The sequence below is a fragment of the Ictalurus furcatus genome, chromosome 5 (assembly GCF_023375685.1).
Source record: "Ictalurus furcatus strain D&B chromosome 5, Billie_1.0, whole genome shotgun sequence".
Taxonomy (NCBI): Eukaryota; Metazoa; Chordata; class Actinopteri; order Siluriformes; family Ictaluridae; genus Ictalurus; species Ictalurus furcatus.
In genome coordinates, this window is record NC_071259.1 from 24,737,036 (window position 1) to 24,758,616 (window position 21,581).

General features: G+C 39.8%; 2 protein-coding genes across 3 annotated transcripts; one reads left to right on the plus strand and one right to left on the minus strand.

Moving 5' to 3' along the window:
• Positions 1 to 220: 220 nt before the first annotated feature.
• On the minus strand, positions 221 to 1,834 carry cebpb (CCAAT enhancer binding protein beta). The gene has a single exon (XM_053625385.1). It carries the CDS (start codon positions 1,573 to 1,575, stop codon positions 745 to 747), a length of 831 nt encoding a protein of 276 aa, XP_053481360.1. The 5' UTR covers positions 1,576 to 1,834; the 3' UTR covers positions 221 to 744.
• A 5,244-nt stretch (positions 1,835 to 7,078) lies between these two features.
• On the plus strand, positions 7,079 to 19,797 carry peds1 (plasmanylethanolamine desaturase 1). Of its 2 annotated transcripts, none has more exons than XM_053625386.1 (6): positions 7,079 to 7,445; positions 13,521 to 13,640; positions 15,087 to 15,178; positions 15,597 to 15,741; positions 16,624 to 16,836; positions 17,036 to 19,797. In XM_053625386.1, exons 1-6 carry the CDS (start codon positions 7,304 to 7,306, stop codon positions 17,155 to 17,157), a joined length of 834 nt encoding a protein of 277 aa, XP_053481361.1. In that variant the 5' UTR covers positions 7,079 to 7,303; the 3' UTR covers positions 17,158 to 19,797. The 2 variants fall into 2 exon arrangements, with proteins under 2 accessions (XP_053481361.1, XP_053481362.1); XM_053625387.1 differs by lacking the exon at positions 7,079 to 7,445 and adding an exon at positions 10,365 to 13,077.
• The last annotated feature ends 1,784 nt before the right edge of the window (positions 19,798 to 21,581 follow it).

The following is a 21,581-nucleotide window of genomic DNA, read 5'->3' on the forward strand; positions in this document are numbered from 1 at the left end:
ACACACACACACACGTTTGATCCTAAAATAGTGATTAAATGAAATGGATTCAAACTACATTCCTGCAACTCAGCAACTGAATGATTATATTTTATATATGGAATGTTTTTTTTCCATTGTCTAACTGAAGTGTCAAAATATGGCAAGTCTTTCTACACAGAAAAGGTGAGTGTGACTTGAGCTAGTGCAATCAGACAAAAATGCAGTCAGACAACCAAGCTCAAAAAGACATAAAAATCATTTAATTCAATAAAATATTATATAACCAATACATGATATCTACCGATATTCTGTTTTAGCAGACTACTTGCATGGCCAATACTGTTACAATGCGTTGCATCATACCTCTGCAGTACAACTCTTCCCTCGACAGCCACTGCCCCAGATTATGGGGGGAAAAGGTATTTAAATAACAGAGTATTATTAAAACAGTAGACATTTCACCCGTACAAAAATACTGTACAGATCAAAGTACACGAGCGGGCTTCCACAACACCACCAGAGTGACAAAGTCATCGAGCATGGGAGAAAGTGTTGCGCAATCCAGGCGCCAGTCCCATTTTCATGCTCTTTCGCTCTTGTAAACATTTTTTAATAAGCACGGTTTGTCATTTTCACGCAAAACTGACTTATTTGTAAAAAAAAAAAAAAAAAATTAAAATAAAAACAAAATAAAAATAATAATGCATACTCTTTGGAAGTAATGTTTTACAGTCTTGTGTAGAAAGGTTGTTGAAGTATGCGTTAGCACTGGCCGGTGGCGGAGAGCAGGTTGCGCAGGGTGGCCAGCTCTCGGGAAAGCTGCTCTACACGTTTCTGCAGCCGCTCGTTTTCAGCCGCGAGCTCCAGCACTTTGTGCTGCGTCTCCAGATTGCGCATTTTCGCTTTGTCTCTGCTCTTGCGCACGGCCAGGTTGTTGCGCTCACGCCGCTGCCGGTACTCATCGCTGTCCTTGTCCAGTCGCTTCTTGCCTTTGCCTGTAGACGGGATTTTACCGCCCGGTTGAGGCGACCTATCATTGCTGGACGGAGCGGGCGTGCCAGGCGGGCTCGAGCACGACGAGGAAGCGTTGGAGATGTTCCCTAGGCTTCCGCTTGGCGCCGACTGGTACTGCAGGTAGGAGCGCATGTCGAAGCCCCCCGATCCGTCCATCCGCGGGTCTTCGTTCACGTCGCCTCGCCACTGACTTTTGCTGTAAGCGCCCAGGAAGTCCGGGCTGAAAACGGTGTCGAGGCGCGTCTCCTGAAGCTCTGGGTAGCCGAGCTGGCTCCGGTTGGCGTCGCGCTCGGTCAGCGGCGCGTAGCTCTTGTAACCGGGCGCCTCCGAGGCGGCTCGCTTGCTCTTGGCGTCCTCGCTGATAGAGAAGTCCGCGGTGTAGATCTCCTCGCCGTGGACTGCCGGCTGAGGGTAGTGGGGAACGGAGTCCAAGTAGATGCTAAAGTCGATCGCCTTCTCGTGCTCGGAGATGCCGAGTTTCGTCATCGAGCCGTCAGTGGAGGTTTTGTACACGGGACCCAGACTGTGGCCGCTGTGGAATGCAAGGCAGTCCCTTTCGTAAATACCGACCACTTCCATGGATCTTAACACCCGCCGGATTGCGGCAGGACGATAAAGCAGGGGCTGATTGCCCTGACAAAAGTTTACACCCACGAACTCGAGGAAAAAAAAAAAACAACAACAACAACAACCCACAACCAGCAACAAGCACTATTAACGTTTTAGTGAAAATCTTCCTGAAACACCAGTTATGAAAGTTGACAAATCTGTCTGATCTGATCTAATCTTGATATCCTCTGTATGCTCGTGCATGAACGCGCTGTCAAGTCCCATGTTTCGGAGGTGGGTTTATATGCGCTTGAGGAAGTGGGCGTGTAAGAAGTGACTGTCGTAAGAAGAAGCAAAAAAAAAAACTGCTCCTAGTGCAAACCGGCCTAAACCTGCTGGTCTGTGTTAACGGAGGTGGGATGTCATTTTCCCCTTACTACAAAGTACACCAAACAAACATATCAACTATATATCAAGTTGATTCGACCCCCTAGAGCCTAAAATAGCCCACTGAGTAATGAAGAACTGGAAAATGTAAGCTATTCTGAAACAAACACAATATGGTTCAAATCAGAAAATCTGATCAGCCCCTTTGGCAGACATTAGGCCTACATATTTCAGGCTGTTAAACAAAACAGAATGGTACAGTAACATAACACCAGATACATAGATATGGTTTAAATCTGGATTGTAAAAATGCTTTGCTACATTTATACCTTCATTACACATCAAAAACAGATTTGTGTATCGTATTTGTTAAAACGTCAATCACAGATAGGTAGGCCATAGCACCTACACATACCCTGCTGAAAATATTGAACTGGCCTGATACAATTTTCCATGAACCATTTAAATAATTAGATACTGATGCAAAAATAGCTGAGAACCATTGTGTCATTGTGTCATCCTTACCATAAGGATGTGTTTTTTATTATTATTATTATTTAAACACAGAAACAGTCAGCTTAACTCTCTGCACACTGTATGATAAAAGTGAGCTTATCATATCACACTGTATGAGATCCTGGCAATAAAATCTTGGCCAAATTCTGTCGCAGACTTTGCGATATCATGCATACCAGATTACACAATAAAGATTGTCTGAAGATAATACTATGACACAAGAAAATGCTTTTAATCAATTGTAGATTTTTTGATTGTGACCTTGCATATTGAGGCAGGGGGGAAAAAAACCCATCAATCAATAAAAAACAGTCATTGATGTTTGATTTGTGATTTGTATCTGAGTCTGACTCTGTTTGCTTTGGGACACCCACTTTTCACAGTCATATAAAATCCTGATGGAATTCTGCTTGAAGATCCTGTTTCAATGCAAAATGTTAGGAAAAGTAACTTTAGAACCACAAGGTAAAAGAGGACAGCTTGAGAATATGCTCCTATTTTTGTCCATTATATTACCAATGACATTTCAGGCATGCCACACTGGATCAGAGGAGACAGTCCTAGAGGGCCTCAGCATGGCATTTTACCATTTCAACTGCAAACCTGATCCACAGTGTGGATTAACTGAGCGATTATGGCTAGGGTAGAAATGGGCATGAGTAGAAATCCCGAACCTCTTGAGAAAAGCTGACACTGGGCAGCCCACCGCCTCAACTTTACCGTATCTGGCTTATGGCACTAATTCCAAGGTGTGTCTTGCTCTGGCCACCATTTATGGCTACCCCAACTTACAGTGCCCCTGGTCAAAACTTTTCTTAACTTAATGAAGTAGGCCAACTCTGCTGACTAAAGGACCCAGCTTAGTCTGACCAGTTATCAACTGCCAAAATACAGGCCAAGCTGGTCAAGCTGGTAAGTGCTGGTGTCTGAACAACTGCTACTAATGCTTCATTGTAAACAAGTTATTTTTTAAGAAAACAAAACAACAGTTGATGAATTTTGTCAAGTAATAAGGAAGCTGGAAAATGACTTACCAGCTGGCGAAGATGGTCCGCCAGCTCGACCAACTCGAGCGTGTGTTTTGGTAGCTAGTCAGAGTAAACTGGGTTTTTCAGCAAGGAAGTCTCTATTTTAGTTGTCTACTTAATATTAATGATGCAAGGCAGTGAATGTAACCTACATAGATTGGACTATAAACTGAATAGATTTGATACATTACACATTTCCAAAAAACACACAATGCTTGCAGTTGAACATAAAAAAAAAAACCACTTGTCTGCATGGTCACTGAAAATTGATTCAACACTGTTAAAAAAAATCATTCAACACTGGGGACTTTGCTGTTTACATAGTCAGTAAATCCGAATGTGTCCGTGAACTCCACAGAACTAAAGTTTGGCTTCATTTGGAGCCAAACAATAACTACACTGACACCTGGCGGAAACTTTGCGTTACTGCAGGAAAAGGCGTTGAGAATTCCCTGCAGAACTATTTAGCGTGTTTGTAGCGTCACGTTGCAAATTATATGCAAAACTCTTTGCAAATTGACCTTTTATGTGCTCTTATTTGATGTGATGTATCGTGTATATTTATTTGCTTTATTGGGTGTGACAACAACACAATTTAATTTGAAATGACATACTTTGTATACTATTCCTATGGTACTAAACCTGTTGCAATGCAATATCTAACACATAGTATGTGAACACCTTGTTCGTTTCCTGTACACTAAATACACCTCGATGACTTACTCAGGCAAAATTTTCAACTATTCTTCCCTGCTGAAAAGTCTGGCTTAGACTAACCAGCTACTAGCTGCTAAAACACTGGCCGAGCTGGTCAAACTGGTAGAGCATCCTTGCTATGTGGTACATGCTGGTAAAAAAAAAAAAAGAAAAGAAAAGAAAAAAAGAAGCAGTTTGTGAATTACTGCTACAAACTCTACATTGTAAATGAGTTGTTTTAAATAAAATAACAAAACAGTGAGGCAATTAGAAATTCTCCAACACTTTCTGATCAGTCTAGTAATGAAGCTGAAAAATAACTTAGCATTTGGTAAAGATGGTGTACCAACTTGGCCTGTGTTTGGCAGCTGGTCAGACTAAACTGGATTTTTTCCAGGCAGTTTGTAATGACTTATTTGATACAGAACTGAAAACATGATTTATATTAGTTGTGCTACTATTTGCTTTGCATTCCTGTTTTAAACGGTTAAAGCAGTTAAACTGGTTGCATGGCTTAAAGCCTTTCTCTGCCACCTCATTTTAACTTAATTTTAACACCCAATTAGACTAAGCAGTCTAATTCTAAACTGGACTGACAGATAGTCACATGGAGTACACTGTGATGCATATTGCATTCATTACTGCATAGTGTACACTGTATAGTGTGTGGTATACAGTGTGGTGCACTATAGGCTACAAGTGAGTCAGTTTTAAAGCAGAATGTGCAAAAGTGTTCACTATAGTACACTATTTTGGAGACTATCCATGGCTCCCATAATGCGCTGTAATAAGTTAGTGTCCAGTGTGCATTAGACAATACAGAATAACCATAATACACTTTTACTTTTGTAGGGAATAGGAAGTGGGGAGATTTTTGGACACAAATGGGTATGTCCGAAACTGCACTATATTCACTAATGTAATATTTTTGGTATTTTTGTCATTTCCTAGTCTCAAGCAGAGCTTAGTGAGAATATCCAGTTCTCTGGTTCTTTCCTACAGCCAAGGACCCATTTTGCTGTTAACAAAAAAAAAAAATCAACTGACCCCCAGTGCATACAGTTGCAATCAAAATGATTCAACCCCCAATGCAAATCAGGTTTACTGTCAAAATTTACATTACATTTATATTTATTCATTTAGTAGATGCTTTTATCCAAAGTGACTTACAAATGAGAAAATACAAGCAAAGCAATATATCAAGCAAAGCAATATATTTTTTAAAATTACAGACTTTCAGCTGTTTGCAATGAATAAATCAAACAAAAGCAATTGAAATAGTTCAACACAATGAATGCTTCAAGTGGTTTCCTCAAAATCAACTGAAAATGCAACTTAAAATGACTTCTCCAGTCTCAAAATTATTCAACCCCCTGAAAATCCCTCAGAACAGCACAAATATGCAGAACAAGTGTTGTCTCAACCACACCTGATACAACTAATCAATGGCTTCATTATTTGCACAGGTGTGCTTGAGCTGGAACACATGAAATATCTGAACTGGCTAGGGGTGGAAAATATATGAAATACCTGGACAGGGCAGAAAAAGGAAGCTATCAATGACTGCAACCAGATTTCTGAGAAGGCAGGTTGTGAAAAACCCTCGAGTGACTGCAAAAGACCTGCAGCGAGACTTGTTGGCAACCGGTACTGAGGTTCCAGTTAGCAGAGTATGGCACGTACTAAACACAGAAGATTTCCATGCAAGAACTCCAAGACGCACGCCACTACTGACCTAAAAGCACAAGAAAAGCCGTCTCAAAATCATATAAATAAGCCACAGAAGTTTTGAGATTCTGTTCTGTGGCGCGATGAAACAAAATTGGAACGATTTGGCATGATGGATCAGCGGTATGTCTGGAGGAAGGATGAAGAAAGAACACTCTGTCCACAGTCAAGCATGGTGGTGGCTCGGTGATGCTCGGTGGCTCTATGCTCTGGGGCTGCTTTGCATCCTCTGGCACTGGAAACCTGCAGCGTGTGGAAGGCACGATGGATTAATTGAAGTATCAGGAAATCCTAGGAGAAAACGTCATGCCGTCCGTGAGGAAACTGAAGCTTGTGCGTCATTGGACCTTCCAACAGGACAATGATCCAGAGCATACCTCGAATTCCACCAAGGCTTGGTTGCAGAAGAATTCCTGGAAGATTCTACAGGGCCATCCCAGTCACCTGACTTGAACCCCATTGAAAATCTATGGTGGGATTTGAAGAAGGCGGTTGCAGCACGCAAACCCAAGAATATTACTGAACTGGAGGCCATTGCTCATGAGGAATGGGCTGTTTCCCCAGGAATGCTGCCAGAAGCTGGTGTCTGGTTATGCATCTCGTTTGCAGCAGCTCATAACAGCACAAGGGTGCTCTACTAAGTACTAAAGATGCTTGCTATGAAGGGGTTGAATAATTTCGAAACTGGAGAAGTCATTATAAGTTGCATTTTCAGTTGAATTTGGAGAAACCACTTGAAATTTTGACAATAAACCTTATTTGCAGTGGGGGTTGAATAATTTTGATTGCAGCTGTATGCACTTGGGGTCATACCTACTTTTCACATATTGGGCATATTATTTAAATGTGTACCTTAATATTTTGACTACTTTTTGGACCCATAGTGATTTTTAATTTTTGAACCTTCCACTCACAGAACACATGACTATGAAAAGTATCATTACATTCAGGCCGACTATTTATTGGCCTACTCATTTTTGAGTTATTGAGGTTTGGATTCAAATTTAAGTGACCCCTCGATTATGTTAATAGTTAATAACTATAAGACCTCAATAATAAATATAATAACTTCGATAATTAGTTGCTATGTGCGTCACGTGCCCCAGTTTGAGAACCATAGCACTAATGAACTAAGCACACTGGTGAATAGGGTGTGGTTTTGGATGTTCTTTTACCATAAAGCTGTTTCTGATTGGTGGCATACGGATGGGGTTATGAAATACGTCTAGCCCTCGGTGCAATCCTATTGGTCAAGATTACTAACGGGAAGCCATTGCATCGATTGATGATTGGAGGATGCTGCACGTGACCGAGAGGACTAGGGCGTGGTTTCTAGTTTGAGGAACTGATCTGGCTGGGTTGACTTCCTCACCGGGGGAGAGTGAACTAAACCCGGAGCCAACATGACCAGCAACCCGAGTGAAAACGGGGCTACTGCGGAGGCACAAAGTCAGGAAGGCGAGCTGAGCTCTCCGTCTCGGGCTTCGGTCAGATGGGGTCCTCAACACGCAGGCGCTCGGGAGCTCGCAAATTTGTACTCCCCAGGTGAGAGGGCAGGTTTATGCTTAGCTCGATAGCCTAGCCTGTGACAGTAATGAAGCTAGTCGGTTATTGGTGCTACAAAATGAGGGCTAGTCACGAGTTTCAGCTGCTCTGAAATGTGCGGAACTTTCGGCTTTATATTCAGGTTCGTACTGTATGTAAATATGTGAAGTTAGTAGCTACTCGGTAAATGAATAGTACATGTGAAGTGAGGATGCGATGTGAAGTGACTTCATGCCTTGTATAAGTTGATAATATTGTGAGATCCTGTTGTGTTTGTATGTAATATTATAGTGAGTGATCTGTAACCAAAACCCAGTTAACTGCTGCACTTCCATGTCACTTCCATATTATCCTGCTGGGAGGGGCGGTGTGTGTGTGTGTGTGTGTGTGTGTGTGTGTGTGTGTGTGTGTGTGTGTGTGTGCGTGTGTGTGCGCGCGCGCGCGCGCGCGTTTGTTTGTTTGCTCCACATCTCCATGACTCAGGCCGTGGAGAGAAGTTGTGTCATTTCCAGATCTTTTGGGAAGGCATGTATCTTTCATACAGCTTTGTGCTCTCAGGCAGTGCTCAGATTGTATTCCTTCAAAGGCAGTTGTATGGAAATAAATAAATAGATAGATTGAAACGTTATTGATCCTGTTGGAAATTGCAGCGTTACAGTAGTGGTAAAAACATTTACATTTATTCATTTAGCAGACACTTTTATCCAAAGCGACTTACAAATGAGAAAATACAAGCAAAGCGATATCAAGCAGAGAACAATACAAGTAGTGTTACCACATAAGATCCATTAACTGAGTTCCAGAACAAGCAAAGTGTGCAGAGTAGAGGTGTAAGTGCCAAAAAAATTAAAAAATGTAGGGGTTGGTTAGGTGTTCACGGAAGAGGCGGGTCTTTAGCTGTTTCTTGTAGATGGTGAGAGATTCTGTGGTCCGGATTGAGGTTGGAAGTTCATTCCACCACTGAGGAACAGTTAGTTTGAAGGTTCTTCAAAGGGACCTTGAGCCACACTGAGTATGTACTACTAAGCATCCCTCGTTGATTGAGAACAGATTGCGTAAGCCTTCAGGGGAGAGTTGAGGTAGGAGGGTGCTGTTCCAGACAAGGTCTTGTAGGTGAGCATCAAGGCCTTGAATTTGATACGGGTGGCTACAGAAAGCCAGTGGAGGGAGATGAAGAGGGGTGTGACATGGGTTCTTTTGGGCTGGTTGAAGACGAGGCATGCTGCTGCATTCTGAATCATTTGAATGGGGTTTGATGGAGCTGGCCAGGAGGCCTGAGAGTAGTGAGTTGCAGCAGTCCAGTTTTGAGATAACAAGAGCCTGGACTAGTAGAAGTGCAGCCTGTTAGGTGAGGTAGGGTCTGATTTTCTTGATGTTGTACAGGATGAACCTACAGGACTGTGCAGTTGTTGAGATGTGGAAAAACAAACATTTACAGGTAAACATTAATAAAATAAAGAAGCACAGTGCAATTTAAAAAAAAATGCATTAAGGTGCAGTGGGAATTTATCTCTTTACAAAAAAAGTATAAACACGCTGTAAGCAATTCATTTGGATGTAGTGGAAATGTGCAATAATGTGTCAGTTTAAATGTGCCATGAGGTAGTTTTAGTACTACTGCTCCTCCTCCCACTACTAATCATCATCATCATCATCATCATCATCATCATAGTAATAATAATGGCAACAGCAGCAACACAGGTACTAGCAGGCTACTACTACTAATAAATATTATAATAATTATTATAATATAATAATAGTGCAGATAGGATCTAGTCCTGATTGTTTGTGAAGATGTAATTTTAGTTAAACATGTTTGGAAAAATTAGTGCCATTTAAACACCTATTACTCAGACCAGATCCCAGTTGCATTGCAAAAGTGCATCATCATAGAACTGAAATAAAAACAGTTGGTTTACTAGGTTTCACATTGTTTGCTTGTCACAAATAATAGAAAATGGGTGTTAATGTAAAAAAAAAAGAAAGTACATTTTGTTTCAAAAGTTTGCATCTCCCATTTACTTTGTGATCTACATTTTCTCTATTATACCACAGTGCTGTTGCATTGCCCAGTAGTGACAATTGCGAGGTTTTTTATTAACATGCTCATTCTAATAAGTTATAATTTCAACAGACAAAACCTACACGAGGACATGTTCAGCAGACGCTCAACTTCTTTTGCCTCCTCTCAGTTGTAATACATTCGCATTCTTTGCTATAAGTCAAAATCCTATGAATGGTCTCCTTCAGATTAGGTCTTGAGAGTGGGAGGGTCATAACAAAATGTCAGTTGAAAATAGATTGGGTTGTTGTCCTGTTGCAGAATACACTTATATTTCTTTTTTTCTTTTGTCGGGAGATTGTAAAATAGATGTGCCTTCACTTTTCTCTCATTCAGATGCATTATGTGGTTGTTAACTCTTTTGTTATAAACACAGTAGTGCACACACCAGTTGTGTTGTGGTCATGGGCAGCTTTCTGGTAACAGGTGATGGAAAGTTACAATCTGGTTCAACTGGGGGGGTGTTCTGACCACAACCAGAACATGTGACATTACTGAGAGTTGTCAACAGAGTTTTTGGAGAATTAGTGTGCCATATGTGTTGTGTATATACTTGTGTATTGTATGAGCATTACAAGATGTATGCACAAGGTGACTTGTTTATAGGTCGAGTACAATACCAGCATAGTGATGGCCTGTATTGGGATTGTATACTGCTAGTTAAATAAAATCTAGAAAGTATTTAATGTTAGTGTTTGAATTGTTTGCTGCGCTGTAGTAATGAAAGTAATAAACTTTCAACGTTTCTTGCAGTACTACTAGGATATTTATACGTACAAAGAATTCATTATGGAATGGACAAAGGTGTGTGTGTGTGTGTGTGTGTGTGTGTGTGTGTGTGTGTGTGTGAGAGGGGGAGGGGGAGAGGGGGAGGGAGGGAGATGTGACGTTACGTGGCGTGACCTGGAACCCACAGGAATGTTGTGTATCTTTTGCCATGACCGAGCACAGTACACATGCAAATGCTGAAATGCCCCCCCCCCCCAAACCGAAGTTCAGCCAGAAACTTGACATGATGATGATGATGATGACGACAACGACCCTGATATTGTAGAGGTTCAGAACTTGGATATTGATATGTTTAATAGCTCTGTGTATGTGTATGCTCGTAAACGCACCATGCAGAAAAAACTTTAGAACAGTGAGATGTGACCTATATTGTGATTAGTGGTCACTTCCACCATTGCAGTCTTCAGCATTCAGCCATGTTGGTGTGTACCTAAAAACTTGCTTGACCAGCGTGTGTATTATCATTGTGTGTTCTTTTTGGCACTCCTCCCAGTTCCTTTTCCCCTGCAGCCATTTCACAGATGATTAGGAAACTGATCTAAACCAAATGTGCACAGTAAATGCACATAGATGCGTCTCTCCTAGCTATGTGACTAATGGAAATGAGCAGCAGAGCTTATGGAAAGAAAGCCCGGGGTTTGATTCAACAGGAACATTTCTGAGAAGCATCTGAGATAAGGTTCTGAAGAGGCTAAACATCTAAACATAATTATTCAGAATTATACCTTTTTTGCAGGTTATCCATCAAGTAAAAGTAATAAACAGGTGAAGGTGTATATTGCTGTTTGTTTAATGGAGATACAAGTGTTGCTCTTTTCCACAGGTTTGCACTCGGAAGAGGAAAGACCAATGACCATACAGTCATGTGAAAAAATAAGTACACCCCATGGAAATTGTTGGCTTTTTTTTGACATATTTGGAGAAACAAACATTTGATCCTGTTTGAAACAGTGCCTATTAATAAAGTTGATACACTCTATCAAATAACGCACACAGTTGCCATTTTGTAGTAATTTTCACAATTTGAAAAGTAAGTATACCCCTACATTTATGACACCTTCAAATACATAAAATTAGAATCAGGTGTTCAAGATTGGGTGTCAGTGATTAGAACCTGCTTAGGGAGTGCAGGTGGAACGTGTCTTATTTATACCCCCTCTCATATCTAGTGTCTGGTGTTCCCTTTGCTACTGAGGTGTGTGGTGTCATCATGGCAAGATCTAAAGAGTTGGGAGGTGTGCCAGGAAAAAGCCTTTGCAAGACTACAGTTTGCCAATGAGCATATAGGCAAATACCAGGCCTTTTGGGATAATGTGCTCTGGACAGACGAATCATAGAGTTGTTTGGCAGAGACCAAAGACAGCTTTTCGGGAGAAGCACCTCGTAACTGTGAAGCACGGTGGTGGAAATGTTATGGTTTGGGGATGTTCGCTGCCTCAGGGACTGGGCAGCTTGCATTAATTGATTCAACTATGAATTCTGCATCATATCAAAGAGGGATGTATGCGATAATGTGAGGCCATCTATCCGAAAGTTGGAGTTGAACCGAAAGTGGACCATTCAACAGGATAATGATCCAAAGCACACTAGCAAATCCACCAAGGAATGGCTCAAAAAGAAGAAATGGAGGGTTATGGAATGGCCTAGTCAAAGCCCGTATTTGAATACCATTGAAATGTTGTGGGGGGATTTGAAATGGGCAGTTACATGCAAGAAAACCATCAAACATCTTGCAACTGAAAGAATATTGCATGGAACAGTGGTCAAAATTTCCAGCAAGCCAATGTCAGACACTTATGGACAATTATGCAAAATGCCTACAAGAAGTTATTCCTGCTAAAGAGGGCAATACTATCCTCAGTCCAAGGGTGTACAGTACTTACTTTTTCCTCAGAAGAATATCAACATCTATTGAAATTTATGTTGAACAAATAATTGAAAAAGCTGATTTTCCTTGTGGTTTTGTTCAAGTATATGAACTTTATTAATAGGCACAGTTTCAAAGATCAAATGTTTGCTTGTCCAAATATGTCAAAAAAGGCAACAATTTCCTTATTTTTTCACATGACTATAAATATGAAAAAATGCAACAGTGGTTACATTGTGAAGCAAAATGCCTGACAACTTCTAAAACTTTAATGTCATTCTACATTAGGGTGTTATGCCATTTATAATGTTGTGCACAGAGTCTGCATGTTCTCCCCGTGTGTGTGTGTGGGGGGGGGGTTTCCTCCGGGTACTCCGGTTTCCTCCCCCAGTCCAAAGGCATGCGGTGTAGGCTGATTGGCATCTCTCAATTGTCCATAGTGTAAATGGGTGTGCCATTGTGTCCTGCAATGGTTTGGACCTCGTCCAGGGTGTCCCACACCTTGTGCCCCAAGTTCCCTGGGATAGGCTCCAGGTTCCCCTGCAACCCTGTGTAGGATAAGCGGAACAGAAGATGGATGGATGGATGGAGAACTGACTCCCGCTCGTTATATTCTGAGTCTGTTACGTTTAAACAGATCCATAATCTGAACTAACTCTAGCTCAATCCCATGCCTCTGCTCAGTTCCTTGTGTCTGGCACATCAAAATGTGGGATCATGTGTAATTACTCTAGCTGAGCTGTCTCCTGGACCTTTAAGCTACTGTGAAGGAAATGGATGGTTGGAGCTAACTTGAGAAACCCACTAAAGATGAGATCTTTCTGTTTTGTTGTCATGCAGCAGGTTGCCAGGTGTCCTCATGCTGAAGAGATGCGCCGCATGCAGGAGTGTAGGCCTGAAAGGAGCGAGGAGCAGTACGTACTGTAAATGAGCAAAAGAGCAAAACGCGGGGCGTTGATTTATCGTATTTCTGTAACTGTAGCAGAGCAGCAGTGGGAGACAGTGACCTCGTAGTGTTGTTCATTCATGGATATTAATGGCTCTTTATATGGTGATTGTAGTCAAACAATCCCCTTGTTCCGTGATCTGAGTGGGATGCAGAAATTGGGTATAGGGCAGATATATTAACCCATCAGAAGCTCTCTCTCTCTCTCACTCACACACACACACACACACACACACACACACACACACACACACACCCCCATATACAGCTGGTTATAGGTCTACAGGGTGTGTTTCTGTGTAACTATATTAGAGAAATATACTAACACAAAGTAAAGGCAGACATTTGAGCTATTTTGCATGTGAGTCACTCTCTCTCGCTCGCTCTCTTTCTCTCTCTCTCTCACATTAGGTAAGAGGTGTCAGGAATGGATCAGTGTTATTTTCTGTTTCACGCTCATGGCCTTTAATTTCTTTTACCTCCTCGCCCAGTTCCACCTGGGCCATGTCTGGTACATCCTTCTGGGAATTGGTGAGTTACACATGAGCACACACACACACGTACACACGCATGCAAGATCACACAATGGACTAACAAACATGCCTGTGCTGTACTAATCACCCTGTATGACTCAGCACACACAATTGTGTCCATGTAAGCAGCTAGACTGAAACTCTAGACTTGAATTGAGTAGGCATGTATATTTAGAACATTGTCACGGTCTCCAGTGTCCTCATACTGTGTCAGATTTTTGCAGGAGGAGACAGGTTGTATTTTTTGACAAAATTTCAAAATGTAGTTTCCATGATGCAACCTGTAACACAGTTACATGAAGTGCAAAACGTAATGTGTGCTCTAGGGTTGCACATTACTAGCTAAAATAATAGTTACGATATTTATAGTTATAGTCCGAAATATTCCGCTAATTTAAGAATTTTTGTCACTTATCATTTCATCATTCATGAAAATAAAATAGCCTTTTCTTTTATGTTGTGCATTATATGCCTGGAAAAGCCTTTCTTAAAATGTACAAATCCATGACTCAAAAAAAGACTGGACCCATAAACATAGTTAGACCTCATAGTACGCAGTCTCACAGGCAGTTAAAACCTTTAAACTGGGACCTCATTAAGTAGAAAAATAATTGATAGCTACTGTATTTGGCTAAATTTAAACAAGATAACTTTAGCCAAACCTATCAGTATTATAAGTAAAGAATCTTCAATTTTGATTCAGGGTGCAGTTAGAAATGCATTATTTATGACTCTTAGTGTACCTCTACCTCATTTTTTTTTTTCTCAGTATAAAAAGACACTGCTTTAAAAACTTAAGCATCATGTTCACTCTGATTCTCATTGTCATAAATAAAGTATGCTTGTTCGGGCTGACAGAACAAACGTCACTCTTTTTCTCAAACTGTGCATCATTGTACAAAAAGACTCTGAATAACTGCATGACCTCAATTGTATATGTAAATGCATCAGATTTCTAGTCATGAAACAATTTGTTAATTAAATAGAAAATTAAGAATTTGTCCTAAAACCCACGCTAAGCTACATGTCTTATGAGTCACACTGAATCTCAAATGGCATGGCATGTGTAGAAGTATAATTCCCAGCGTGCCTGCACCTGTGTAAAACTCTGAATAGGACGTTTCAGAAATGTTCAGGAGAGAATCTGCGTTACAGAATCCCACATCTTTTTTTCCTCCCATCCCTAATGGATATAGTCGATAATCAATTTTAAAAACTATCGGTTTGATTTAAACGGTTATTGGCAGGTACTTCCCAACTTTGTTATCGATATCTGTAAAATCCACTATTGGTCGACCTCTAATGGCTATAACTTAAACAGTGAAAGAATCTGATTTATCTTGTACTATTTCTAGTTATTTTAAATGTAGACAAAGTTATATCTATGTAAGTAAATACAGACTCTTCTTATACTATTTTATTCTAATACCGTGTGTGTACACAGTGGGAGGAATCCTTACTGCAGACTTTGCCTCTGGGCTGGTCCATTGGGGGGCTGACACGTGGGGGTCTGTGGATCTGCCCATCGTTGGAAAGGTATGGAGTTGGACAGACCAGACTTCACTTTTCTCCTCTACTATCCTGTAAATGTACTTAAAAATAAATCTGCATTAACTGATATGGGGAAGTGCCAAGAGCTATGAACTGGCCATTAGAAAGTACCCCAGTTCTCATGAATATACTTAATGTTCTATATAGCTGCAGAGAATATCAGCAAGTTGTGCCCTGCTTCTCTGTCTTTTAAATCTTTCAGGTGTTGAGGGGACATTAAATTTTTAACACTGTCAGAAAGATACAGTTGATCTTTGATGGTGTGCTGTTTTTAGATCAGGAGAGTGCAGAGTGAGAATCTTGTGTTTATGAAGAGTGTGGTGTGTTGCCAGGATTGACTGTTTCTCTCTCACTCACTCTCTCTCTCTCTCTCTCTCTCTCTCTCTCTCTCTCCTTCCCGCAGGCATTTATCCGTCCGTTTCGGGAACATCATATTGATCCCACAGCCATCACACGGCACGATTTCATAGAGACGAACGGTGATAACTGCATGCTGACGATCATTCCGTTGGCTAACATGGCCTACAACTTCCACACTCTAACACCAGGTAAGGCAGATGACGGGTGTCCTCATTCCCACACAGACAGCGGTTATACGCTGGGAACACTATTACATTACATACTATGACATGTTCACACATTTTGCTCATAGTGAACAATTTTAATGAACTTAAAATGCAAATATAAGGCAAAAACAGTGCCCACAGGGGTAGTTATAAGAGGGTAGTCTTTGGTCCTCATGATGGCGAAAAATATAGCAGATCTGATTTGACTAATTGTTAATTATATGATGTTCCATGTGTAATGATATGAGTAATGACTTTATATATATATATATATATATATATATATATATATATATATATATATATATATATATATATAAAATATATATTTTTTTAATAAAAGCTTGTTACCAAGAAACCTTAAAGTGCAACCTCCTCTCTCTTAAACACTTTCCCACTGCAATAAATTTAAAGGAGCTTTACCTCTGACTGTTCCAAAGCACTGACACTGTAGACTCCTTCCAAAAATTCTACTTGGAGAAAACACCACCATATCAACATCAATGATATGTTTTTCCTTTTTTAATCCGTTTATTTTTAGATTATATGGCACATCCGCCATACACGTCCATGTGAACAAGCACAATTTTGGACCAAAGTGGGCTTGAAAATACCACTGTGCTGGCAGATTTAGAAAGGCACACTCCCTATTGCATGTCTCTACCTACGTTAGCACATTCAAAAATAGCAGCTGGGCAAAGGGGGGAAATGGCTCAGGACCAAACAAAGAAGCAAAATGTCAGCCTTACACCATAAAGTTACAAGGTGCACCGGCACAAAAATAAAACCCACAGACTCCGTGAATTTATTCTGCCATATAAGCACCACAGCCATAATCTCCTTTCTTTCTTTCTTTTTTTTCAGTGGAGATTTATCATATCTTCCCCTGGTATTGCTACTTGTATTCTTTGGCCATCTTTGTGACACTGACTAATCAGATCCATAAGTGGTCTCACACCTATTATGGGCTGCCACGCTGGGTCATGTTCTTGCAGGACTGCCACATCATCCTCCCTCGCAAACACCACAGAGTTCATCATGTGTCACCTCATGAGACCTATTTCTGCATTACTACAGGTACACACACACAACTTTATCTCCAAAATTACATTCCTTTAAACAATAAATATTCTGTACTGTTTATTTCATGTATAACATTTTACAGGATTTTGCACATGGTTAACATGCACACTATTTGTTTTACTAAAACACTAACTTATTGAGTCGTGTGTGTGTGTGTGTGTGTGTGTATATATGTGTATGTGTGTATAAACAGGCTGGTTGAACTACCCACTGGAGAAGCTTGGCTTCTGGAGGAATCTGGAGGACCTCATCCAGAGCCTGACAGGAGAGAAGCCCAGATCAGATGACTTGAAATGGGCCCAAAAAACCCAGTAACATTCCTCTAGTGCCAGCGTCCCTCTCCTACCTCATACCTCTGCAAAGAGGTCCAGCCTCCATCTCCTCCTCATTCAGCTCCCCAGTGTTCACCCAGCCAGTGGGGCTGATAAGAAACTGAATGATTCAGATAATGCAAAAGCTTCCAGCCCACAGAGAGAAGAAAGGAGGAAAGAAGTGGAGAGTGTGTTTGCAAGCAATACTTCTCTGCACTTCTCATCCATCAACAGTTATCAAATCTGTTTTTATACTCAACGGTTTTCTCCCTTTTCCCTGCACAAAGAAGCCATTTTACCTCTGGCATAGGGGTATTAAGCATAAAAAAATGCCCTGTAGAAAGCAAAATGAAAAATCCACATTTAAAAAAAAAAAAATACTTGAACAGTGAGCTGCAGTTCAAACAGATGCCTTTAAAAAAGCAACAAAAAAAAAACTGCTCACAGATTTCTGCAAACTGACTAGTCTGATTAACTGTATGACGGCTCCTCTCTTAACACTTCAGTCTGCTAGGAGGAAACCACCTCTTTCCTGGCCCATCTCTCTCTCTCTCTCTCTCTCTTTTTTTTTTTTATTTAATTTTTTATTTTTATTTTTTTACTTTTTATTTTTATTTTTTTTAAACTGACATGGCTCGTTATAATGGAGAGCTGGAACCGGTGTCTTCACCCATTGCTGATGTCTGAACAGACAAAGCCGTTGAATATGCAGTCTTTCCTCAGTCCGCCTTACTTATGCAGTACATGCAGCAGAGACAGTTAACGCTGGTCTCTCTCACACACACACACACACACACTCACACACACTCCAAAATTGACACTTTCCACTCCTCTATGTACACCTTGCACTCTACATATACTCCATACAAAACCTTTGGTTTATGCCTATGAATCATACACACTTTTGTTATAGTATGCTTTTCCACACTGTTACACATCCATAAAGATTTATTTTTGCACAACCATATTCTCTCCCATTAATGTTCTGGCTCTACAAGACAACCAAACAGTTATTTGTGCTCTAGACTGAATTTTTAGTCAGAGCTTTAAGCACTTAAACATATCCTAAATCATATATATATATATATGTACATCATATATATAATTTATACATCATAAATATAATTCAGAAGCATAGGAAAGACTTGTGTAGACTTAGTAATATAATCTGATTTTTTTTCCTTGTCTTAAATGATCAATTAAACATAGTTAAGCATGGCTGCTCAGTTGGATGATCTTGTGCTATTAGTCTTTACATGCCCATGGCTCATGTGAGAGACAGAAGGTTTTAGGTCAGTTTGAGCATGTGAAGCTGCTCTCAAGAATATTAGAACACTTCCAAAAGCTGCATATACCACTTAACTGACATGCAGCTCATTATAAATCCATTTCTAATGGCTCTCTAACTGAAGAATATGTGCAAATTGACCAAAATATAATGTTAATTATTATCATATTGTAGTTTTTGAATAATGTCAATCTGAAGCAACGCTTTACATTGAATTACTAGTCACTCGCCTTATTCCACTTGTTTGTTCTCAGTATATATTGGGCCTGTAAGCTATGTGTATATTCTCTGCACAAAATTACATTTATGAATAGTTTACTACTTGCCATGAACAGACTACACAGCTTTGCTTGACTGAAGGGATAAATAGAATAAATAGTGCTTTTGGGTTTTTTTTTTTTGTTCTCCCCCCTCCCCTGGAGAAGTGTATACATGAATTAGCTAGTGCTGGTCAGAATTCCTCATTATTACACTCTAAGATTACTTGAAATGATAGGACTCTATAGTGATAAAAATGAGTGACGTGTCTAGAAGGAATAGCTTTCTTGTATAAACAAGGTATTATATTAAAAAACTACAATCGCTTGCTTTTTTTTGTCCAAATGTATTTTATTTGAGCCATTTTTTTATTTTCAGCCTTCGTCAACTGTTGATCTTGTCCTACTGTACTTTAACAGATTGTGATATATTGAGTGTAATCCTCCATTTAGACATTTTTCGATCTCTGTCCTTGAGAGTAAAATATTAATCCTTGTCTGGTCAAATGAAAAAACAAACTTACATGTAATATGGTAGTAAGGTGCTTCCTATGTATGAAATGTTCAATCATATGCCAGTATGCCAAATTTTTTAAGCTCTGGTCTTTGAATATTTTTTTTTTTATTATTATTTTTTTGGCTAGAAAAGTATTTAATTAGTACTGTTTGATATGTGATGGGTCAACGCTTTAAAAAGGGTAATTAACTGCAAAGGTGTCAAATTACTTGGAGCATAAGAACAACTGCCAGGATGGTTCCCCCCCCCCCCCAATTTGATTGTGAAATGTGCACATTTTCAGACATTCTTTTTTTTAAATTTTTTTTTTTTAACATTGTATATTTGTAGTATTTTTTTTTTTCCATGTATGGGTTTGTAAATGAAGGTTTAAGTGTGGTGTTTTCATCATTTGATACTGATCATTGATGATTTAACTTGATGGCATGTTGTAGGGTGGTTAGCCTGGTGTTAATTTAAGCCATGGAGAACTGACACAGTTTTTCTCACAAAAGTACTTATAACTACGGCGGTAGAAAGGAATAATCGGAATATAAGGAATATTGTGTTTTGTGAATAATGTAATCATATCTTATACATTCATGTTGGTTCCCATGTAAAAATCCACATGAATTTGATGCCACTGGCACTTCTATTTTATTCCCCATGCTTATAGGATGATGAAATATATCCACTTATTTAGCTTGTCGATAAGATATTAAAGGGCACTTCCATCAGTGCTGGACTATTATCAATGTTCTACTGATGTTGAGGTTCCAGTCATGTTCAGATTTTTGGGTCATAATCTCCAAATCGGTCAACATTTTGAAAATGTAGAAAAAAACTATTTAAATGCATTGGTTGGAACAGTCCTTCAGTAGTAATGATGTGTAAGTGATTTGTGACTGTGCTTGGTACAGTCTTTGAGGTTCCACTTGTACTTTTACTACTATAAAGCTGTTGCATTGGATTTGTTACCTGCAGGAATTTTAGTAACTTGCCCATGAAGTGTCATAACATTTGCATACATGTTTGAAGGTATTATTATGTTAATATTATTCCTGTGGTCTACAAAACGGGCTGATTTTATCACTGAATGTGGCTTTAGGAATGGACAAGCTTACGATAGTGCTCAGACTTTTGAAACACTGATCGGACAGAAACCAAATTTAATGTCAGTTTCCATGGGGTAATAATAATTGTATGTCATTCTTATTTATTCCTTTATTGTACATGTCCCATCTCGATGTATTTGACTTGAAGATTTTGTTACAGAAGGTAGCAGCTCCAAGTGAGTATCTAGTTTATCTGTAGCACTTTCTTATTTGATGTGACACACGTCAAGGTCTCAGATTAGTTAACACGATTCAAGTTTTGTTCTGTGTGGACAGATTTCATGTGGATTTGGTTAAAGTGGATTTTGTGGCAGTCAACTTAAATATCAAAAATAATGCCTTGATGCCTTTCTGTTGTCTCCCAATAGGAAGACTTTAATGTTACATTGTATATATTATATTTATAATGAAATTAATAAACTGTCAGATATAATCATTGTGTGGTGTTTATGTTGATTTTTGAGATTGGTAATTGGCAATACATGAATAAAAAATATCAGCTGACTAGATCTATGTAAGCTAAATGCAAAACAAAACAAACGGTAGTCCGTCCACATTTTAGACATATGGTAGCAAAACGTGAGGATGGTGGTGTTCAATTAGTATGTACATCATTTGCAGAATAACGTACATACTTGCTTCCTTGTGTGTGCAAAATGAACAGTCACATAATGGCACTGATGTATTGCCTTCATCATTGCTCTAGAGTAGTGGTCACCAAAACCTGGTGATCTACTTTCCTGATGCCTTAAGAAGATCAACTAAAACAGGTGTGTTAGAGTTTGGTGGGAGATGAAACCTGCAGGAAGGTAGCTCTCAAGGAAGAGGGTTGGTGACCACTGCTCTAGAGCTCTCATTACTGAAGGGATTTAGTCAAAATACATACACCACTACACTGATTATTTACATCTATATGAGCTGCACGTTTAGAAAAAAAAAATGCTTACTCTGGGTTCTTTGGTTTGTTAAGAGTTCTTAGGTTCCTGTAGAGGTTCTACCTATCTGATGGGGAAACCTTCCTTCCTATGTAGAGTTGTATACATACATTATTCCACAGAAGGTCACATGAAAGAAACTTTTAGGATAGAACCTTCTCTTTTTTCTTAAGAGTGTTCAGTATGCACGTTATCCTCATCAGGGTTGCAGTAAATCTGAAGCCTTTTCCTGGAACACTGGGCACAAAGTGGGATGGGATGCCAGTCTATTGCAGGAAACCATGCACGTTCACACACTTGCACGTGGAGGCAATTTAGCGTAGCCAAGTCACCTACC

Excerpts from the sequence above, each read along its gene's own strand:
- peds1 (XM_053625386.1), top strand. The coding sequence starts at position 7,304 with ATGACCAGCAACCCGAGTGAAAACGGGGCTACTGCGGAGGCACAAAGT. Across the intron at positions 15,179-15,596 it reads ATCTGCCCATCGTTGGAAAG|GCATTTATCCGTCCGTTTCG; the intron begins GTATGGAGTTGG and ends TCCTTCCCGCAG. Across the intron at positions 16,837-17,035 it reads CTATTTCTGCATTACTACAG|GCTGGTTGAACTACCCACTG; the intron begins GTACACACACAC and ends GTGTATAAACAG.
- cebpb (XM_053625385.1), bottom strand. The coding sequence starts at position 1,575 with ATGGAAGTGGTCGGTATTTACGAAAGGGACTGCCTTGCATTCCACAGC.